General features: G+C 37.5%; 1 protein-coding gene across 15 annotated transcripts in view; it reads left to right on the top strand.

Annotated features, from left to right (window-relative positions):
- Window positions 1-21,345, top strand: part of Cask (calcium/calmodulin dependent serine protein kinase) — a 320,516-nt gene that overhangs the window by 115,665 nt on the left and 183,506 nt on the right. For all 15 annotated transcript variants that reach the window (XM_005352875.3, XM_013348391.2, XM_005352872.3 and 12 more), the window contains exon 3: window positions 11,241-11,346. In XM_005352875.3, coding sequence (XP_005352932.1) covers window positions 11,241-11,346 — 106 coding nt within the window. The remainder of the gene's footprint in view (window positions 1-11,240; window positions 11,347-21,345) is intronic.

Raw genomic sequence — 21,345 nt, 5'->3', positions numbered from 1 at the left:
GAGACACTATGTAGCTGTTGAAGGAGAAAGATGCCAGAACATTACTGGTAAGCCACATCCTCGTAGTGATACACAGATGAATAAAAATGGGTTAATTTAAGATTTAAGAGCCAGCCAGGAATATGCCTAAGACATTGGCCAGTGTTGTAATCAATATAGTTTGTGTGATTATTTGGGTCTGGGTGGACAGGAAACAAAAGCACAGTCTCTGTTTACAGGTTAGATAATTTCCTACACATACTTGTTAGCAATTTTCTATTGATAATATACTTTGTGTTTTGTCAGTAGACTAACAAAATGAAACATCTAAATAATTTGATGGCTATATGTATAAATCTACAAGTATTATCTCTGTCCCTGATTTTAAAGTATTTATTAAAACAACTATTTTATTCTTTCCATTGGTTAGACATTGGGTATGTTTGATATAAATTTATTTCATACTTCTTTTATTAATTTATTAGGTTGTTTTTAAAATACCAATCCAAGTTTCCACTCCCTCCTCTCCTCCTAATTCCCTCCACATACCCTCCCACCCCACCCTCATCCAGTCCTCAGAGAGGGTAAGGCACATTACTTTGTGGAAGGTCCAAGGCCCTCCCCACTATATCTAGGCTGAGCAAGGTGTACATGCAAAGATAATAGGATCCCAAAAAGCCAGTACATGCAGTAGGAATAAGTCCTGATGCCACTGCAAGTGGCCCCTCAATCTGCCCCAGCAATTCAACTATCAACCTCATTTAGAGGGACTGGTTTGGTCCTATCCTTGTTCCTTCCCAGTCTGGCTGGAGTTGGTGAGGTCCCATTAGCTCAGGTAAACTGTGTCAGTGGGTGTCCCCATCATGGTCGTGACCTCTTTGCTCATATTCTCATTCCTCTCACTCTTCAACTGGATTTTGGGAGCTCAGTCCAGTGTTCCAATGTAGGTCCCTGCTTCTGTTTCCACCAGTTGCTGGATGAAGGTTCTATGATGACATTTAAGATATTCATCAGTCTCACTACAGGGCAAGTCAAGATCAGGCCCCCTCTCCTCTTTTGCTTAGGTCTTAGCCGAGGTCTTCCTTGTGGATTCCTGGGAATTTCTCTAGAGCCAGGTTTCTGCTAACCCTATAATGGCTTCCCTCAATCCTGATATCTCTTTCCTTGCTCTCATCTTTGTCCTTCCTCCATCTCTACTATCCCATTCCTTCAAGTTCTCCTCAACCCTCCCCTTCTCCCCTCCTCTTCCCTTCTCCCCTTCCTTGTTTCCCCACCCCCATGCTCCCAGTTTTATCAGGCAATCTTGTCTGTTTCCAATTTCCAGGAGGATCTATATATGTTTTTCTTTGGGTTCACTTTATTTCTTACCTCTACTGTGGGACAAATTCCCCGGCCCCTCCCCCAACTCCCTAGACTCTTCTAGCCAGCCAGCAGGGAGGTTCTTGTGGGCAGTTTCCCCCAAAACCCAAACCCATCCACTGGACCCCCAAGCTACTAGCTACACCCCACTTAAGAGCTGAGAGCTTGCTATAATACTGAGAGGACCAAGAGTTTGCTACAACACTGAGGGGATTAAGAGAGAGCACCAAGAGAGCAAACCAGTAGAAAAGACCAAGAGAGCAGGCATATAGAGACCTCAGAGGCTTTCTGAGGCAGAAATTGACAGTACAGAGCAGACCAAGAAAAACTCCCAAACACACAGCCGCTGCAAGGATTGGACTAAGACGCAAAGACACTGCTGGCCTCATTTGAAGGAAGAGATGGGTGGGCGGCAATGCAAGAATTCCTCCAACAACCTAAGAAGCAAAACAAAACATACAGAATAAAATAAGAATATTAGGAGTTTCAAAGGAAAAAGGTCAAGTAACATATAAAGGAAAACTTATCAGAATTACACCCGACTTCTCAGTGGAAATCATGAAAGCCAGAAGGTCCTGGATAGATGTTCTGCAGACACTAAGAAACCATGGATGCAAGCCCAGACTACTGTACCCAGCAAAGCTTTTAAACACCATCGATGGAAAATACAAGATATTCCATGACAAAAAAAAAAGATTTAAACAATACGTATCCACAAACCCAGCCCCACAGAAAGTACTAGAAGGAAAACCCCAACCCACGGAAGCTAACTACACCCACAAAAACACAGGCATCTGATACCCCCCCCACCAGCATAACCCAAAGAAGGGAAACACACAAATGCTACTACCAAAAAATAACTGGAATTAACAACCACTGGTCGTTAATATTGCTTAGTATCAGTGGATTCAATTCACCTATAGAAAGACACAGGCTAAGATAATGGAAACGAAAACAGGTTCCAGCCTTCTGGTGTATACAAGAAACACACCTCAACCTCAAATACAGACACTACCTCAGAGTAAATGGTTGTGAAAAGATTTTCCCGTCAAATGGACCTAAGAAACAAGTGGGTGTGTCTATCCTAATATCTAACAAAATTGATTTCAAACTAAAATCAGTCAGAAGAGATGGAGAGGGACACTTTATACTCTTAACTGGAACAATTCATCAAGATAAAGTCTCAATCCTGAACATCTATGCCCCTAATACAAGAGCACTCACGTATGTAGAAGAAACATTATTAAAACTTAAATCGCACTTTAAACTCCACACACTAATATGAGATTTCATACTTCTTTTTGAGACAATCTCATTCTGTAGCACATGCCTAGCAGTCCTTCTGCCTCATACTCAAAACTGCTGGGATTCCAGATGCAAACAGATTCCGTACAACTCTTACACTATTCTATGAGGATTTTTATGACTAGATGTAGAAACCTATGTAATTAAAAGCCTCGGTAATTATTTCACTGTACCATAGAGATTTCTGATCTTAGTTATTTGCTTATTTAAATATTAAAATCAGTTACAAGTTGTTTTCTGTGGAAATTGTTGCCCTTACTGACAGTATTTCTTGCAGTGGCTCCATGAGGGAGAAAGGCTTGGTAGAGAGAAGTCACAATGAAATCTGTCTTAGTATGTGTTCTTTGGAAGATCCCCAGCGATAGCTAAATAAATAAAAATAGGAAGTAAATCTGCATAACATAATCAGGAAATAGTGTGCACTAGGTATGTACATAATGTTTATTACTTTGACAATTTAGTTGAACTATTTTATTGTAATAATGTTTTTTTCTTTTGCTGTTTAAACTTTATTGGAGATTTTATATACAATATGATAAACCCTAGTAATAAGTTTGTAGATCACTGAACTTTAACAAATGCATATATTTCATCATTTTACAAAGCACCCTCATTCCCCAATATGTATGAAACTTTTTAAAACTTGAATATTGAAAACTAATTGAAGCATAAACTAGGGTTTCTCCAGTTTCCTTTTACAAAGTAAAGAATACCATTTTGAAATAGGTGCCTGGTTTATAAATGTCCTGATCTTTCCCTCTTTGGTTTTTACCTCCGAAAAGAAAAGCAAACAAAAAACTGTATCTATTAGAGACATTAGGAACATTGTATTTACTTATTATACATAAAATATACTCTTCAATAGTTGTTCATATATTTGAGAAAATAAAACACTGAAACTTGATTTGCTTTGGATTTCCATTCCCTTTGCCTTTCCTTGTTAGCTGTCTGGTTAACATTTATTTTCTTTATTGCATCTCCAAACAGACTTCCACCATATTCATGCTTGAGTAACTCCTTACATAAAAGACGGAGAACTATATTTTCTGAGACAAATAATTTGGCTTCTTTTTAATCTAGTTTTGATTCTTAACCACAGATGACTTTTTAAGCAAATGCTTCTCTTTTAAGGACACTTTAATATCTCTAGAAATTAATATTAATAAGGAACTTTTTTGTGTTTTTTGGAGACAGGGTTTCTCTGTAGTTTTGGAGCCTGTCCTGGAACTCACTCTGTAGACCAGGCTGGCCTCGAACTCACAGAGATCACCCTGCCTCTGCCACCGGAGTGCTGGGATTAAAGGTGTGTGCCACCACCGCCCTGCTAATAAGGAATTTTTCATTTGTCACCTGTAACAATTTTTAATATCTAGCTAATAAGATCAATGATTTTTAATACTTAAATATGGATTAGGAATGACATGACAATTTTATAACTTAAATCCAAAGTAAATAAGTGATATTTTAGGCAGTTATTTATCAACTCATCATAATGAAGAAGAGAAATAGTTGTCACAGTAATTGGCTTTATTCTATAGCTGATTGGTATTTATACATATATTATGGACTTTAGTTTAAATTTAATATTAAACAGAGCCTGTTTTAATGTGTTAGTTTAATGTACCAGAACCAAAACTTGAAATGTATTACCAAAGTCTCATTAATTTTGATTATCCAGTGCAATTAATATTAATTTCCAATTAATGCACATTTGTCAAGTTAAGAAATAAAACAAACCCTGTTAGTCCAGCATTTCCAATTCTCTTTCTTCATTCAAAGAACAAAAAATTTAACTTCTGAGATTAAAAGGTAGACAACACAAAGAAATTAGAAAATGCACAGAACTCTACAAGTGTGTGAAAATCATAAAATTTCTAGAGAAAATAATAAAAATGAGTAAAAGATCAAAGAAATGATGAGTTTGCAGTTAACCAAAATGTTTGTGCAAATCTGTCTGAGCCTCTGGTCATCACTGTTTGAGAGGGTCTTTCTTAGACGGGCGTTGGTGGCGCACACCTTTAATCCCAGCACTCGGAGGGCAAGGACAGGTGGATTTCTGTGAGTATGAGGCCAGCCTGGTTTACAGAGCAAATTCCAGGACAGCCAGGGCTACAGAGAAACCTTGCCTCAAAATAACAAAAGCAAATATGAAAAAGGATGGAAGAAAAATGTCTTTTTTGGTTTACAGAAAAATAGCCTTATTAACACAAACCTGACCTGTACATTAGCCTTCAAAAATGGTTATTATATAAAGGTGGAATGTTGTAATATGAGCGGCGGGGCTGCGTCCCCGGCACCCGGCCGCCCGCATGGCTAGCTTTACCCCAAATAATTACACGGAAGCTGTATTCTTTTGAACACTTGCCTGACCCATTAGTTTCAGTTTCTTATTGGCTAGCTCTTACATATTGATCTAACCCATTTCTATTAATCTGTGTAGCCCACGAGCTGGCTTACCAGGAATGATCTTAACCTGCGTCTGTCTAGAGTGGGAGAATCATGGCGACTCCTTGACTCAGCTTCTTTCTCCCAGCATTCTGTTCTGTTTTCTTCACCTACCTGAGGGTTGGCCTATCAAATGGGTCTAGGCAGTTTCTTTATTAATAAGAAATCACTCCCACATCAGTGGAACTCAGCAGCAGAAAATGACTTTATTACTATACCTTCTCCAAGGTTTTGCTTATATTCCTTTCTTCAAATATGTGGTTATTAGTTTTATGATAACAAGGAGATATGTTATCAATACTGATTTTCATTTACTATTTGTTTTAACATTTGTTCAAATAAACACACTACTACTGACCTCAATTATTTCTAGGACAACATCAGGATATTCTGTTTGAGTTTGGAGCTTGAATTAGTGAATTTTGATTGTTGAGTTTATGATGCAACCTAGAAGTGCATCATATTATGTAGAAGTGGATGAGGATAATTCTGTGTTCTGTCAGGAAGTCTGGGTCTGACCTCTGACCATCTGTGGTGACGCTGCAGCAGGAAGAAGCTGGATGTGTAACAGCCTTGCTAGCTGCCCAACCAAGCCTGTGCCACCATACTAGCACTGGTTTTCAGTTGGGTCTTGGTTCATATGTAAACTACACAGTCCTAGGAGCCATTATGATGTAATATCAAGAACACTGGGCTTTTGTCATTATTCTTGTCCTCTATATACTACGTATATGATTTTTTAGGACCTCATTGAACTCAGGACCTCCATTTTTCCTCTGTAAAATGAGGACACACACACGAGTGGTCACAATTATTCACTAAGTACTTGAAGAGGGAGTGCTTGAAAATCACAAATGATACTTAGTAAATCCTCAGATGTTTTATTGCATAGTCTAGTGTTATGATCTATAAAGCCATTCTATACAAACTATGTACAGTTATGTAACTATTCTTGTTTGGTAAATTAAGCAAAATAAAAATAATTCTAAATGACAGAACAAATAAAAGATTAGATTAACAATAGTGGGAAAACCAGATTTAGTTATTCATTGGTAAAATGTGGTTATTAAGATGAGTTATAGAGTTTCCTTTTATAGATGTAGTCTTGAGTTACACATAATTGAATTTAGGTTCTTTTTTAATGACTGGCTACAAATGTATGCGTAAGAATTGCAAATAAGAGGTTGGGGAATGTAGCTTATGGCTAGAATGCTCACCTGGCAGTGCGTAGTCATTAATTTGATGGGGCAAAGGATCACTGAAAAGGGTAAGAATTCAAGCAATTCAAGCTGGTGAGATGAAGATTCAGCGGGTCAAGTCACTTGCCATCAAATCTGATGACCCACAGCAGAGGAAGAGAACTGACGTCTGCACATTATGCGCTGACCTCCACATGTGACTTTGTCACACATGTGCACATGAACACACAGACAAATAAATAAATGGAATAAAGAAGAAAGCAAATGAATTTATCTAGAGCTGTTCCATTCTAATTTGTAGCCGCTAATCATATGTTGCTGTTAAATAATTAAACTGTAGCAAAATTTTATGTAGACTGTAAGCCTAAGATTCATAGCAGATCTCAAAGAACACAAACCTATCATTTTATTAATTTTAAGTATGTGTTAAAATAATACTTTTCGCCGGGTGGTGGTGGTGCACACCTTTAATCCCAGCACTTGGGAGGCAGAGGCAGGTGGATCTCCGTGAGTTGGAGCCCAGCCTGGTCTACAAGAGCTAGTTCCAGGACAGGCACCAAAAACTACAGAGAAACCCTGTCTCAAAAATCCAAAAAGAAAAAGAAAAGAAAAGAAATAATACTTTTCATATACCGGATTGAATATGATATTATTAAAATAGCTGATCTAATCTTCACTGAATGTTCCTGGGCAAACTGACTTTTAAATGTAGAATTTTTTAGTTCATAAACTGAGATTCAGATTGCTTTTTCAAGGCTAAACGTTTTTGAAATTGCTCTTTCTTCAACCATGTTTATAAATACCAAACCTATTTTTTACCCATTGTCAAATGAGCTTGCTGCAGAATTGTAGCACTAAGTGGTACCCAATTTTTATGAAAGAACTCTACTAAGTGGAAGTAAAATGAATAATAAGGATATTTTCAGGAAAATTGTTTTTAAACTTACTACTGAAACAGCTTCCCTAGCTACTCCTTACTTAAGAGATTGATAAGGTAGTCCTTGTTCCATTGACAGCCCAAACCTCTGAGGAAATTAATAGGAGTTTTAAGCTTATACAGCATGTTGATTTAATTTAAATATGTTACTTATTTGAAGCATAAAATTCAATATCATTAGTGCCTCTTTTAAAAGGAAGATTAAGTGGATGGGATGGAGATGCATGATGTGAAAGACACAAGGAATAATTAAAAAGGAGGGAAAAAGGAAATGAATTGGTTAAGTATAGTTACATAGTTAAATGTCAGGGCGCTAAATATAGAAATAGAGGATTGAAAGTATCTTTCAAATTTTTCCTAAGAAATCATAAACTAAAGTATGATGGGAAGAGAAGGGGAAGGAGAGGTTGACTGTCACTATTCAGTAGACAAGCAGTCACTCCAGGCAGAGGTGGCACCGCTGAGCCATGTTCCTCACAGGTATGTTTCATGCTAGTATCTGTGAGCAGTCAGACAGTCATACATCAAAGTATTACCATCTGCCTTCCAATCCTTCCTTCCTCTGCCTCATGGAACAATATGTAGGCAGCAATAGTTTTTATCCACTATGATGTCATAGACTTAACAGCAGTCAACAGGTACATGTTTTCTTAGGTCATATTCACATTTTAAAATGACCATTTTGAGCTTCCTATTTTTGGAGTCTATAGTTAAAATGTACATAGAATGTATCTGTGTTTTTTTGAGTTACTTAATTTAAATTTTTATTTTGATATTTGTTCTTTAAAGTATTCTTTTCTACTTGCATTATTTACTTGATATTTGAATTATGGAAAATAATTGTTTATCTGGCTGTCCCTATCATTGCAAATTTATTTTTATATTGCCATTCTTATGCTATCCTATCAGCATTCTGATTTTAGGCTTCAAAATGTCAGATCCAGTAACATTTATACCACTTTGTTACTGGAAATCAGGGGCCCCAGAAATTCTGTCTTTGGTTGGAGTAGAATTAAGACTGGACCAAGAGCTTGTTCAGCCGTTCTCCATGCCAAGCCCAGGGTCTTCAGCAGATTTGTTTCTACTGAAAGCTCTCAGTGTAGCAAAGGTGTCATGGAGCAGAGGGTGAGTGGGAATTGGAGTGTGTTGTAGTTAAATGAAAGGGGCAAAGTGGAAAATGACCCGAGGAACAGGAGCAAGAACAGTCTTTACTATGGCAGACACTAAGCATGTTTGCTTTATGACTCCAGTGTGAGCACGGAGTTAAAATTGCCTTTCATCATAACAAACTGATAGGAAGCAGTCACTAATGTGGAAAACAGGTCTGAAGGGTGACTTCTGATACAGTGAGGAGCTAGGGAAAACATAAAAAGAAGTAAAACTCTCAAGCTTTCCCTGGAGTTTGAAAGCAGAACATTCTTGAGAGGAAGGAGCCATGCAAACATCTGAATTGATGTTATGGGGCTCAGTTTGGCCCTCCAACACCCTTAAGGACCCTTTATGGTGAGCACCTCCCTGTGCAAGCCCTGCAGCTGCTTCATTCTTGCCTCTGATGGGGCCTTCCCAACTGCTTTAAAGCACAAAGGCCTTTTTTCTGGGCCTCCAGTCTTTCTTTTGTGGTGAGCACTGCATACACAGACACACACACACACACACACACACACACACACACACACACACACACACACACACACACACCCTTTAATACCTTCCCCCACATGCTGTGCTCTACATGATCCTTTCCCATGTGGCTTCTTGAAGCAATCTTAGCACTGCCCTTTGAAGCCAATTAGTAGCTTCTGAAGGTACAGCATCACCTGTCACCATTCTCATTTTGGAAGCCGTTTATAGAAGTTGGTACTTGATATGCAGGTGGCAGGGACAAAGGCCATCACACCCAGTTTCTGACTCCCGATTCTGTGGACTTTTTATCAGTGCAGTGGCAAAACCTGCTTTGTCCCAGCCATCTCTTCTTCTTCTTCTTCTTCTTTTTTTTCCAAAATTCTTCTAAACTGTGGTCACACTCACACCCATAACACAGCTTAATGGAAAGATTGCTGACTTTGGAATCAGGGTTCAAGGTTCACTAAGCTGTATAGCTGTGTGATCATGAACATGTTTCCAAGCCTGAGTGAGCTTACTCATCAGTAATGTACCTACCTCACAGAATTGTTGGAGTGCTCAGCTCAGTGAGAGAAATTATAAATTTTAATCTAACATTAAGTAATCGTCTCTCGTCTACTAAGTTCAGCCCTGACCTGCCACGTCCTTCCATAGTTTGGGTTCCAGGACCCTGCCTAGGGGATGGATACAAGGGAGTGAATGGTAAACACAAGGAAAGATGAGATAGGTGGATAGGGCTTGGGTGGAGAAGCTGCAATACTCCCCCACCCCCAAGCTTGGCATGATTATTAAATATAGATAAATCAAAGAGGCAGGGCTTACGGTATACAGCTGAATCAAGGAGGCACATTTAGTAAATCATAGCAGGAGCTGTCTCTGGACAGTCACCAAGCTGTAGGGAAAGAAAGCTACATTTTCTGCATACACTGTCACATTCACACTTCGACCAGGAGGGAAAGCTTTGCCTAAGCCAGGATGAGTGGTGCCGTTTCCCATGGGTCTTAAGACATTGGGATCCTTGACATGCATACATTCACTTCAAGACTTCACTAGTTCCATATACTAACTGACCTCTCTTTGGAATTTTACCAGCTCAGAATGTTCATGGCCTTTTCTCAGATTCCAACCTCCTTCTCCTATATGGACTCTTATTTCCTCTATACCGCTGACTTTCTTAATGTTTTATTGATCCCTCCTTTTCTGATGGTGTCTATTCTGTACTGCCTTTCATTTAGTTTGCCTGTAAGTGAGTAGGTTTTATAAAATTCTACCTGCAACCATTACTCTAGTTGATAGGACTAAGTTGAATTAAATAACCAGAAACGAGATCATGTTATCTATTGCACTGTACAATCTGCCTTTGGTTCTTACTTTCTTGTCTCCCTTCTACATTCAATTATAAAAGTACCACATTGTATTTTATACATCAGCAAACAGGTATAGCACGATTAGTAGTGGAATGCCCCTGCCCAAACTTAGTGTGAGGATGTTGAAATTAATTTTGTTTTCCAAATAGGGCCTGTTTGTTGTTGTTATTGTTGTTGCTATGAAATATTGTCTCATGTAGCCCAGACTGACCTCAAACTTACCATCTAACAGTGGATAGCCTTGAACTCTTGATTCTGCTACCTCCACTTCCCAAGTGATAGGATTACAGGCATATGCCACCATGCCTAGCAGTTACTACCTGCATTATCTGTTTGTTCTTCAGAATAACATTGCAAAGTACTTAAAAGATCCTGTATTATTCAGCATATTTTATAGATGGTATTAAAAAAGTTTCCCAGGCTAGGGGTATAATTCAGTATCAGAGTACCTACTTATAGAAGACTGAATTCCAATCCCATCATTGCAAACACTAATTAATTCTAACTTTGGCTCTGGGAATGGTGCCTTTTCTGTGTAAACCATACTTTTTTTTATTTCACAAAACTTCTATGATATATCTATAAATATTGCATTTTATTCTTATCTGAGTTAAGGAAAACTAAGACAAAGGTAAAATTCAAAACAGTAAATTTGAGTTACTTATCAGCAGATCAAGGAAAAGTTCTAAATTTGTAGGTAGAAAAGTGACTGTAAGAGTTTGTGGGAAATATACATGTACTTATTTTACTTTGGTACCGGTATTTCTTTGAACTAAGAAATGAAAACGCCTGTTAGTAAGAGCTTCCGCCCATATATAGATGGAAGCTGAGAAAAAGTATAAAAGGTTGTATTGGTGCAGTCTTGAAAGGGTAAGAAGCCAGGATTAATTTAAAATGGGGGATTTCATCTCTTTAGTCAGAGAAGTCTTCACGTTACCATAGATCACATCCATCCATTCATTCATCCTTCACTCTAATTGTCTTTTGTTCCTACCTAATGAAGCATGTTGTATGTTTATTTTGCAGATCTAAAGCGGGAAGCCAGTATCTGTCATATGCTGAAGCATCCACACATTGTAGAGTTGTTGGAGACATATAGTTCAGATGGAATGCTTTACATGGTTTTTGAATTGTGAGTGTATATTTTCTTGCTTGAGTAACGTTTTAAGTGATGCTGATTGTAACAAAGCTAACCTTTCTCTTCAAGTTTAGCAATAATCGTGGACTCGTCTGTTTCAAGAGACCTAAAGTCACAGGTGAAAAAGGATTTTCTTGTTTAAGGTTGCAGTGGCAAAGGAAACAAAGGCTAGGCACATCAGCTAGTCACTTTTCAGCACATTTCAGAGAAGAGGCTCTGAAATGAAGAGTTTAAAGGGATAACACACCCAAAGTATTCGGTTTGCATCTTAGTGAAGAAGAGGGAGGATGAGAATGTAGAATTCCATGTAGGAGTCTCCCTGGCAATTCAAAATGTGTAATAACATACTTAAGTTTCTTTTGATGTAATCATATTCCTATATAAAAGGAAATGTCACAAGTAACAGTTTCTTGATGTTAATATACTAACTGCCTCACTTGTTTCTCACATAATTTTATTTAAAATGGAGCAGTGTGAGCCAAGTACAACTAAATAGTCTGTAGATGCCTAAATAAATGCCCAAAGAGATTATAGAAAGCTTTAAGGGATGGCATTATACAATATTTTGTCTTTAACCTTACTCTGTTCAAAATTAACCCATGACTTTGATTAGGAAAATAGAAAAAGGGCGATATACTAGCTTCAATTGTCAAGACACCAAAATCAGATTATGCATTGCTTCATAACACATTACTCCAAAATTTAGTGGCTCTTAAGCAACACCCATGAATTAACCTCACTCTATGCATCAGGAATGAGGCCAAACTTAGCCAAATCCTCTGGCTCTAGATCTCTCACAAGATGGCACTGGACCTTGCCGATACCCTGGATGTTAGCAATCATGTACTGAGGGACTCATTTCCTAAGAGCTATTGGCCTGAGGCATCCCTTGGTTCCATGTCACATGGACCTCTTCGTAGACTAGCATAGCTACTGACTTTGACAGAGCAAACAACAAGGGTAGAGATCGGTCTTACAACTTGATCTCAAATGTTGCGCATCATCTCTTCTGCCATAATTTATAAGCTAGAAATGATTCATTAGATCCAGCTCACATACCAGGACCTACATAGCAAGAAATAGGAGTTTCTGGGAGTCATTTCACAAGTTGCCCCCCACAGAAAGCTAACTAATTCATTGCCTATCTAGATAGAAATTTGTATCCAAAGAACTAAACAAAGAAAGTAAAATTGAAGACAAGTTCAGCTACATAAGTGCAAGATCGGTGTGAATTTAATTGTGACTATTTACTTGAAAAAGATATAAATGTTTTGATTAATTGTTTGCAACAGCTTAGAAATCCTAAGTGGAATCTTAGGCTACGTTAATTAGAAAGTATATAGAATTCAAAACAAAGCCATACTCCTACCTTACACACTCTTCTTTCTTCCTAGAGTGTCCATAGTAAAGACACTGGCTGGGAGATGTGCTAGAATTGAGAGCTAGGCCTGCTATAAGTTGATATATAAAAACAAGCAAGAGACGTGGCTCAGAGGTTAAGAGCACTGACTGCTTTTGGAGAGAACCTGGGTTAGATTCCCAGCACCCACATGATAGCTCACAATCATGCAACTCCAGTTGCAGAAGATCCATTGCCCTTTTCTGACCTCTGTATGCACCAGACATGTACATGGTATATAGACATACATGCAAGCAAAACACCATACACATAAAAATTAAATTTTAAAGTATTTTATTTAAGAATATTACTTTCAGCACCTCGAATATTCTTTTAAATATATTTCCTTCACAACAGTATAGCTACACTTTAGGAAATGTCTACTCTGTGACCTACACGGCAAAATAGATCCTTTCTGTCAAATTACAGAGCCCAGTCAGACTTGCTTTCTGACAAAGAAAAAAATCTGACTTTTTTTTTATAAAAGTAAAATAAGCATCCTGATGAGATTCATGTAACTATTGATTTCAAATTCTAAATTGATGAAGCTGTCCCGTGAACTCATTTTCTAGATAAAAGGTGGTGCCTAAGGTGCACCTTCCTCTGCAGGAGCATTGCATTTCCCTAATGCCTTTGAAGATAGACAGGCTTTTGGGGCTAGGGGAACAGTTGCTCTTTTGAGATGGCAGATTGTAGATCCCAAGATATGAAAGGGAAACTAACAGATCATAGCATTTGTTTTCAAGCAGACCGGGTGATAGTAAATGAGGAGATGGAAACTGATGGCTTTAAAACATCCCATGTCTGGAACCCAGCAGTATGGCTCCAACAGATAACAGCTCTTGCTGTATTGCGTAGGCCTGATCACCTGAGTTAAATTCCCCAAACAGAATAGCCCAGAGTACACAGTGCAGCAGAAACAAGGGAAACCCTGCCCTCACATAGTGGAAGGTGAGAAGCAGCTCTTGAAAGCTGGCCTCTGACTTCCGCGTGCATACTGTAGTGCTCACGAATGATAATAAATCTATTTCACGTGTTTCTTGGAAAGATTTTGAGCATTTCTAGACATATGTGAATCCAACATGAAGTGCCCTGGAATGAAAGAGCTCTTAAAGACATTGGAGTCATAGCTATCCAAGAATATATTGATTTTCTTATTCTAAGAGTCCACCATAGGGAGAACACGATCAGTCTCTTCAGTTCTTCTTCACTGTGGCCCTACAGGCCACCACTAGAATCTACAAATGACAGATTTGACGTTAAGTAAGGAAGGGTCTCTAATGATAAGATTTAGTCCAGGAATAAAGCTGCTGTCTTACAGGGCACACTTACCTCCTCATACTCAAGGAGCTGGATCCATCCAAGAAGCCTGAAGGTAGGGTTTTACTTTGAGACTACAGAGGGCTTCTGACATCCCATTCAATTTTTAAGATTATAATTCTTTTTAAATCACTTGTTTGGTTCAATTTTGTTCTTCACTCAAGAACTCTGTCTCTGCCCATATTTTATTTTGAGAAAACTAAAAGCAGTTTTAATCGTGTACTATAAAGTAACAAGCACAGAAAGCAAAATGTTAAAAAAAGATCTAACTTTTGGCAGTCATGCTGCTTGTCTGAAGGGGTCCTAACATAATGGTGTAGTCGAGAGAAGATGCTTTTTGTTGCTGGAAAATCTGGATTTTGGCATCTTAATGTTGAGGTGATCCTTATGAGATTTTTGTTCTGATTAAAATAATTCAGTGGCAGTGACTGAAGATGACATCTCATTGAAGATAAACATTTGCCACTGGCCTAATCCTAATGTTAGCCTAAATTAATAGAACATGATTATTTTCTTTTTTCACCTTTTATTTTGGAAAATTCCAAATAAAAAGGGAGAGTAATATTGTGAAGGGCTGCACTGAGCTTCAACCATTTGTTGCTCCCTAGATAGGCTATCCTTTCCTGTTATCGTTGGCCCCTGGAGATCGCTAAAGCAGTGCCATTTCCCCTAGAAACACTCCTGTTTTAAATGCCTGACAAAATCACCAATAATTACTTAATATCATATCATATTCACTTGACTTTCAGTTGTTTCTAATTGAACATGAATCTTAAATGACAGCTATCTAAATTTAGAACTTTTTTATGAGCTCTAGGGATCTGAAAGTAGATTATAAATTCACAGCTAAAATAACAGTGATTCCTTTAAAAGGCCAGAGCCAAAATGGAAATATAAAACTCTTCTTTTCTATCATTATTTTATAAATGAACCTTCTCAGCGATCTCTGCCCGAGTTTTGTACCTCTTGATCTCTTGGTTTCAAACCAGAAAACCAGAAACAGATTGCTCTAAGAATTGTGGTCCTGTGTCTCAAAGACTAATGCCAGTACATTTGTGTGTGCCGCCACCTACTGGCGAAAAGAGAGAATGCATCTACAGCTGCAGTGTGAATTAAGCTACTCTAGAATTTGTTCCATATTCCTGGCAATAAATGTAATTTCCCCTGGTATTCAAAGGCTCATTGCTTAAGTTATGAGGGATCTGGATCATTTTCACAGTTTTATAATGTTACATCTAGACAGGGAAAGGGGAAACAAATGAAATTAGGCTAATTGGTTTTCTTGTTTCATGGCTTCTTGGAAGCTCTTATGAGGGAGGTAAGGCTAGACTGAACAACGTATTTGGATTACCAGCACATTTTTAAATTGGATATCCGTATCTGCCTTTGGTGCAGTCTGTGTGTCACCAATACTCTTTTTCTTAATTGCTCTTATCAAATCATATGGCATAATTATGTTGCCTGAGTATTAGAAAATCCTAGGAAATAGGTATACACATAATTACAAATAGTTTGTAAATAGAAAGCATACTTAAATACAGATTCACAGAACCAGAGTTGAATTAGCAAAGATTTAAAGCATTAGATTTCAAAACATAGAAAATCCTTTGCAAGTGGCACCCACCTTTAATCCCAGCACTCAAGAGACCGAGAGGCAGAGGCAGAGGCAGGCCAATCTATGAGTTGGTATCCAGCCTGGAATACAGAGTGAGTTCCAGAGCAGCCAAGGATACACAGAATAACCCTGTCTTGTTGATGGAGACTGCTCATTTGTTTCTAACCTCCCACACCCAAAATAATCACACAGAAACTATATTATTTGTAGTGCTGTTTGGCTAATAGTTTAAGCATAGTTTTAGCTAACTCTTACATCTTAAATTAACCCATTTCTATTTTATATTTTACCACAAGGCTCATGGTTTACTGGCAAAGTTGTGGCATGTCAGTCTTCTGTGGCAGCTACATGGCATCTCTCTGATGCCTCTTCTTTTCTCCCAGCATTTACTCTAGCTTTCCCACCTACCTCTATTCTGCCCTATCACAGGCCAAAGAAGCTTTTTTAGTCATTAACCAATAAAAGCAATACATATACAAAAGGACTTCCCACACCATTTCCCCTTTTCTGTTCAAATAAAAAGGAAGGTTTTAACTTTAACACAGTAAAATTACATATAACAAAACATGTGTCAAGCAAGAATTGCAGTTACAATATTTATGTCTACTTTATCTTTTATCATAACTAAGGAAAACTGTAGTTATAACTATCTTTTCTTTAAGTCCATCAAAGACCCCAGAAGGATATAATATTGCCTGAGTTAACAGGAAGTACATTGTAAGCAACTTTCAAAACTCTAGAATTTGACAGAGACATCTCACTGCCTGGACAGCCACCCAAAGTTCTTCTTTAACACTGGAGCATCCAATTTTTAGCCTACAGGTCTATAGTATCTGGCAGACTTTTCCATGAATCACTATCTACCTGAAATATATCTCTGCACATCTAAAAAATCTAACATGACTACACTTGATTGTTATAGATGACTATCTATTAACCTGTATTTTTAATTATACATTACAATTTTAAATGAGCTGCACAAGCACAGTACCTTAATCAAGAGCAGAAATGTGTGTGTGTATAACAAAATTGACCTTAAAATTTGTATCAATAAACAAAGATTCATATCAATGCAAAGTAAACAATATTTGGGAATTTGGACATAGTTTTCTCCAAACTGCTTCTTGCTTTTTGTTGGACAAAGTAATTTTAGAGGTTTATGGAGACCTTTGAGGGGGTGGTCTTGTTCCATTGAACTACATTAGTCTTGAAGGAATCTACAGGTTCTCATCCTCTGTGGAAACAAGAGCAGAACCTCTTTTCTAAAGCAAGGAAGGGCAGGAGGGGAGAGAGATTGAGAATGAGAATAGATAAATCCTGAAAGGAGAGAGAGAGAGAGAGAGAGAGAGAGAGAGAGAGAGAGAGAGAGAGAGAGAGAGAGAGAGAATTCTCCACTATGAATATGTTTTATTACCATTGGTTAATCAGGGCATAATATAGTCAGGCAGGAAATCCATACAGAGATATAGAGAGAAAGAAGGCAGAGCCCAGGAGATGCCTTGTAGCCACCAAGAAGCAAGAGGTAACAAACCACAAGCCTTGTGGTAAAATATGAAATATTAAACTAAAGCCAGAGTTTACAAGAGAAAATCCTATTCAGAATATCTTAGTGAAGCACATATCCAGGTCCGTCCTTGGGGTCAGTTTGAACAGATGCAGCTCTTTATGGAAGCAGGTGAGCAGAGTAGCCTTTAAAGCAAGCCTAATGCTTAGTGATTATATTATCATCTTGCCACCACCAGCAGTCAGACTGTTAGACAAGTGTATAGTGCCATTGCTTTGGGATTATTCTTCAATTTGAACCTGGCTGCAGTAATTTGCCAAACCTGTTTTAAAATATAGACTTAGTTTTGAAGATAAGGCTGAGTTGTGTTTCCCCTCCAAAAAAATTAAATATTTGTTTCTCAGTAGTACATTCAGGATTGTTTTTAGTAGTGTCTGGTACTTGAGTTAAGCTGTAAATCCTAAATTGGCTGGCTAAGGAATTTTAATTACCTTATTATAGAATGATTACATATACCACAGGGAGAATTTCACAGTAATTAAATATGGATTTAAAACACATCTGACATGAAAACAATAGTTTTTTATCTTTTAAAATAACATTCTCAGTTTGTATTTTTGAAGCTTATAAAGGAGATAGTAGGTTGGAACTGCTTTTTTTACTTTAATTTTTGTCTGATATGGATGCATGGGGAAGGGAGTATTTGTAAAATTTGTTAAACTAAGTGGAACTAATTATTACTTGCCAGCAAAGTTGTGACAGGCATTTTAAGCTAAAAATGCCGTTGTCTCCTATCACACAACAAAAATCTGGCCTGTAGTATCTTAATTTATTTCAAAAATCTATTTGTATTTTAAATAGCCTTCTCTACTATATCAGACTTTTATTCTTATGTATGAGGATACAAATTACTATCCGTGCAACACACTAACGTTTTTCAAGCTCACTACATCAAAATGTTCAGTCAATCTTAGTTCTAAATACTAGCACATGGTCCCCAAGACTATTCTCAAGTTGATGGTTTACTTAAAAGACTCAAAGGGTACATTGTGTGATGACATCCACAGCTATGAGTTGTTGCAGCAAAAGGAAATGGTGCATAGGGCCCAGCTTCCAATGGTCTTCTCCAGCAATCTATTATGAAATGCTGCAAACCAGTGAATCTCATTAGAGACTTAGTGCCCAGAGGTTTTAATGAGGGCTGGCTGCATAGCTATCTTATGCCTGGCACTACTAGCTTCCAGGCCCCAGAACTGAAGGAGATTTTCAGCATTAACTGATGTTTGCACAGTTTAGATGCAGGGAGCCACTCTTTTCAGTTAATGGGATAAGGACTTACTGGGGTTCAAGACCTTGGATGCCTGCCATCAGAGCCAACACTGGAAACAGGCCTGTCAGACCTTTCGCAGGATCTGCTGTGCTAATCCTGAGCAAACTAAAACAGAGAGAACTAGATGGTAGATTTCTGAGTTGATTAACTCGCTCCACAAACCAAATGTAATTGCTTATGAAGATAATTATAAGCTTTAGGTTTGAGATTGTTTTTAACTTTTAAGTATAATTATGGTATCATTTTAATATGTGGCAGAAAAAATTTTAGGTAGCTAAATTTTTTAAACAAATTGTTGATTGAGATTTTATGGTGTAGTATAAATTTTAAGCTTTGAAGTTGTACTTGAAAGTAAATTATATTCTGATAACAGAGAAACATATCTGAAGTTGTCACTCCAGTAATTGTTACACAGCATATTAAATCTGATCTTCAATTCCAATAAAATAATTTTAATTAATTATATGCCTATACAATAAATCAATTCAATTTTTCTGGTATTTAAAAGTACAATTAATTTTTTTAATTATAAATAACTTAATATATTTATAATATACCTACTTTGTTGCAATTGACAAATGATTGGAAATTATAATGCCACAAATAGTGCTACTCATAAAACTTAATCAGCAGAGATTTTGGAACATTTCCTTTTATATACCTAATTGTGTTTCCTGGGTTTTTTTTCTAGTTAATGGTCTTAAGCATTTCTTTTTGACATTGTTTTTTTTAAATAGTATCTTATGACTGCAATAAGGTACCTAGATGTGTGCATGTGCATAATCTAATTTGATAATGCCCATATCTATTAGAACTAATGCTGTATCTAATATACCTTTTAGTATAATATTTTATTATTATTTTATTGTTGTATATGCATCGGTGTTTGCCCTGAGTGAGTGTCTGGTGCCTGTGGAGGCCATCAGATAGATCCCCTGGAATTGGAGTTCCAGATAGTTGTGAGCTGCCTTGTCAGTTCTGGGACTCAAACCCCAGTCCTCTAGAATTGCTCTTAACTGCTGAGCCATTTCCAGTTTCTAAGAAATATGTTTATTAGCCGGGCGGTGGTGGCGCACACCTTTAATCCCAGCACTTGGGAGGCAGAGGCAGGCGGATCTCTGTGAGTTCGAGACCAGCCTGGTCTACAAGAGCTCCAAAACCAAAGAGAAACCCTGTCTCGAAAAACCAAAAAAAAAAAAAAAAAAAAAAGAAAGAAATATGTTTATTAAATCCTTGAGCACTTCAGTAACCCATTGAGTCCAGATTGTGCTGTCCATATATTCAGAATGTGAGGCAATCCACTGCAGCACAGTCAACCTATCAGGGGCCCTACTCTTAAAGAAAATTGAGTGTCCCCCTCCCAGCAGCCTTCAACTGTCAGTAACTGTTCCTCAGCTAGGAATAGGTGCTTATAAGTTCCTTCCGCCTCCATGCTGAATGTTGACTGACTTGATCCTAAACAAATCGTATGCAGGCAGCCACAGCTGCTGTAAGTTCATGGGTCTTACCATGTCCAGAAGACACTGTTTAGCCCCAGTCCTCCCTGACCTTTGGCTCTTACAATCTTTTTGTCCCCTTTTCCACTATGGTTCCTAAGTCTTGCAGGCGGATGTATGATATAGATGTTCCACTTATGGCTAAGCACACCACAGGCACTTAACAATAAATATTCTTGTATACAATTACCTAAACGGAATTACTATATAAACAGTATATGAGTTTTAACAAAATAATATCCATAGATTTAAGTTAATGCATGCATGATATTTAGAATAATGCATATGTGTAAACACACACTCTAAGGTTACTGTAAAGGAACATTCACAAAAATACAACGCAAGTTGAGAAATAAAAATAGTTACCAGCACTTTCATAGCCTTTAATATGTTTGTAATTTTGTGCTCCTATAGCTATATCTCCAAATAAGTGTCCTTGAATAATATAACTCAGTATCAATTATTGTTATGAGTCACATATATTTTAGATCTATAAGACCCATCCCGGTTGCTTTGTGCATCTATTCCTTTTTATCACTATGTAGTATTGTAATGAACAAGCTTTCGCTATTCATTTTAAAGTTAGTGAGTATTTGGGGCTTTCTAGATTTATTTATTTTGAAGAGTGTTTTCTAAACAGTCTTATACATGCACTATGATGCACTTAAGTACACATTACTGAAGGTGTTTGTTTATGAGTTGTAGAAGTTCCTTGGTAGAATTTTTGGAGTCATTTATGTAATCTATCATATCATCAGCAAGTAGTGAGAGTTTGACTTCTTCTTTTCCAATTTGTGTCCCCTTGATCTCCTTCTGGTGTCTTATTGCTCTAGCTAGGACCTCAAGAACTATTTTGAGTAGATATGGAGAGACTGGACAACCTTGTGCATATATACATTTTTAGAGTAGCATTGTTCAACGTCAGTTTTTCTAGAAAATAGCAATCCATTTTCTAAAGTGTATGTATAAACTCATTGCCCATCACTGGATCCTGGGTCTCTAGGGTGATCTTTCCTGGAACTGCCTTCATTTCAGCCTGTTGTCGGTCCTGTTGTCGGTCCTTACTAAGCAGCGCTCCCTTTTTATCCTCAGTTATCTATTCCTGGGTGTATATTCCTTCTGATACTTAGTGCTGCCAAATTTTTTTTTGTCAATTGGTATGTATTAGGATTCCATAGTAGTTTTTCTTCATTGTTCTTTATAATTGCCACTTGGAGTCCTCTCCCTTTTTTAATTTTTTTTTAATGAAAAGAAAGTTAGTAGTTTTTTTTCAGGTTTTTCTAAAAAAGTAGTTTAATTTATGGATTATATTTTGCTTTCTCCCTCATT

This window comes from Microtus ochrogaster, chromosome 10 (genome assembly GCF_000317375.1).
Source record: "Microtus ochrogaster isolate Prairie Vole_2 chromosome 10, MicOch1.0, whole genome shotgun sequence".
Lineage (NCBI taxonomy): Eukaryota > Metazoa > Chordata > Mammalia > Rodentia > Cricetidae > Microtus > Microtus ochrogaster.
This window is presented reverse-complemented; position numbering and strand designations above follow the sequence as displayed.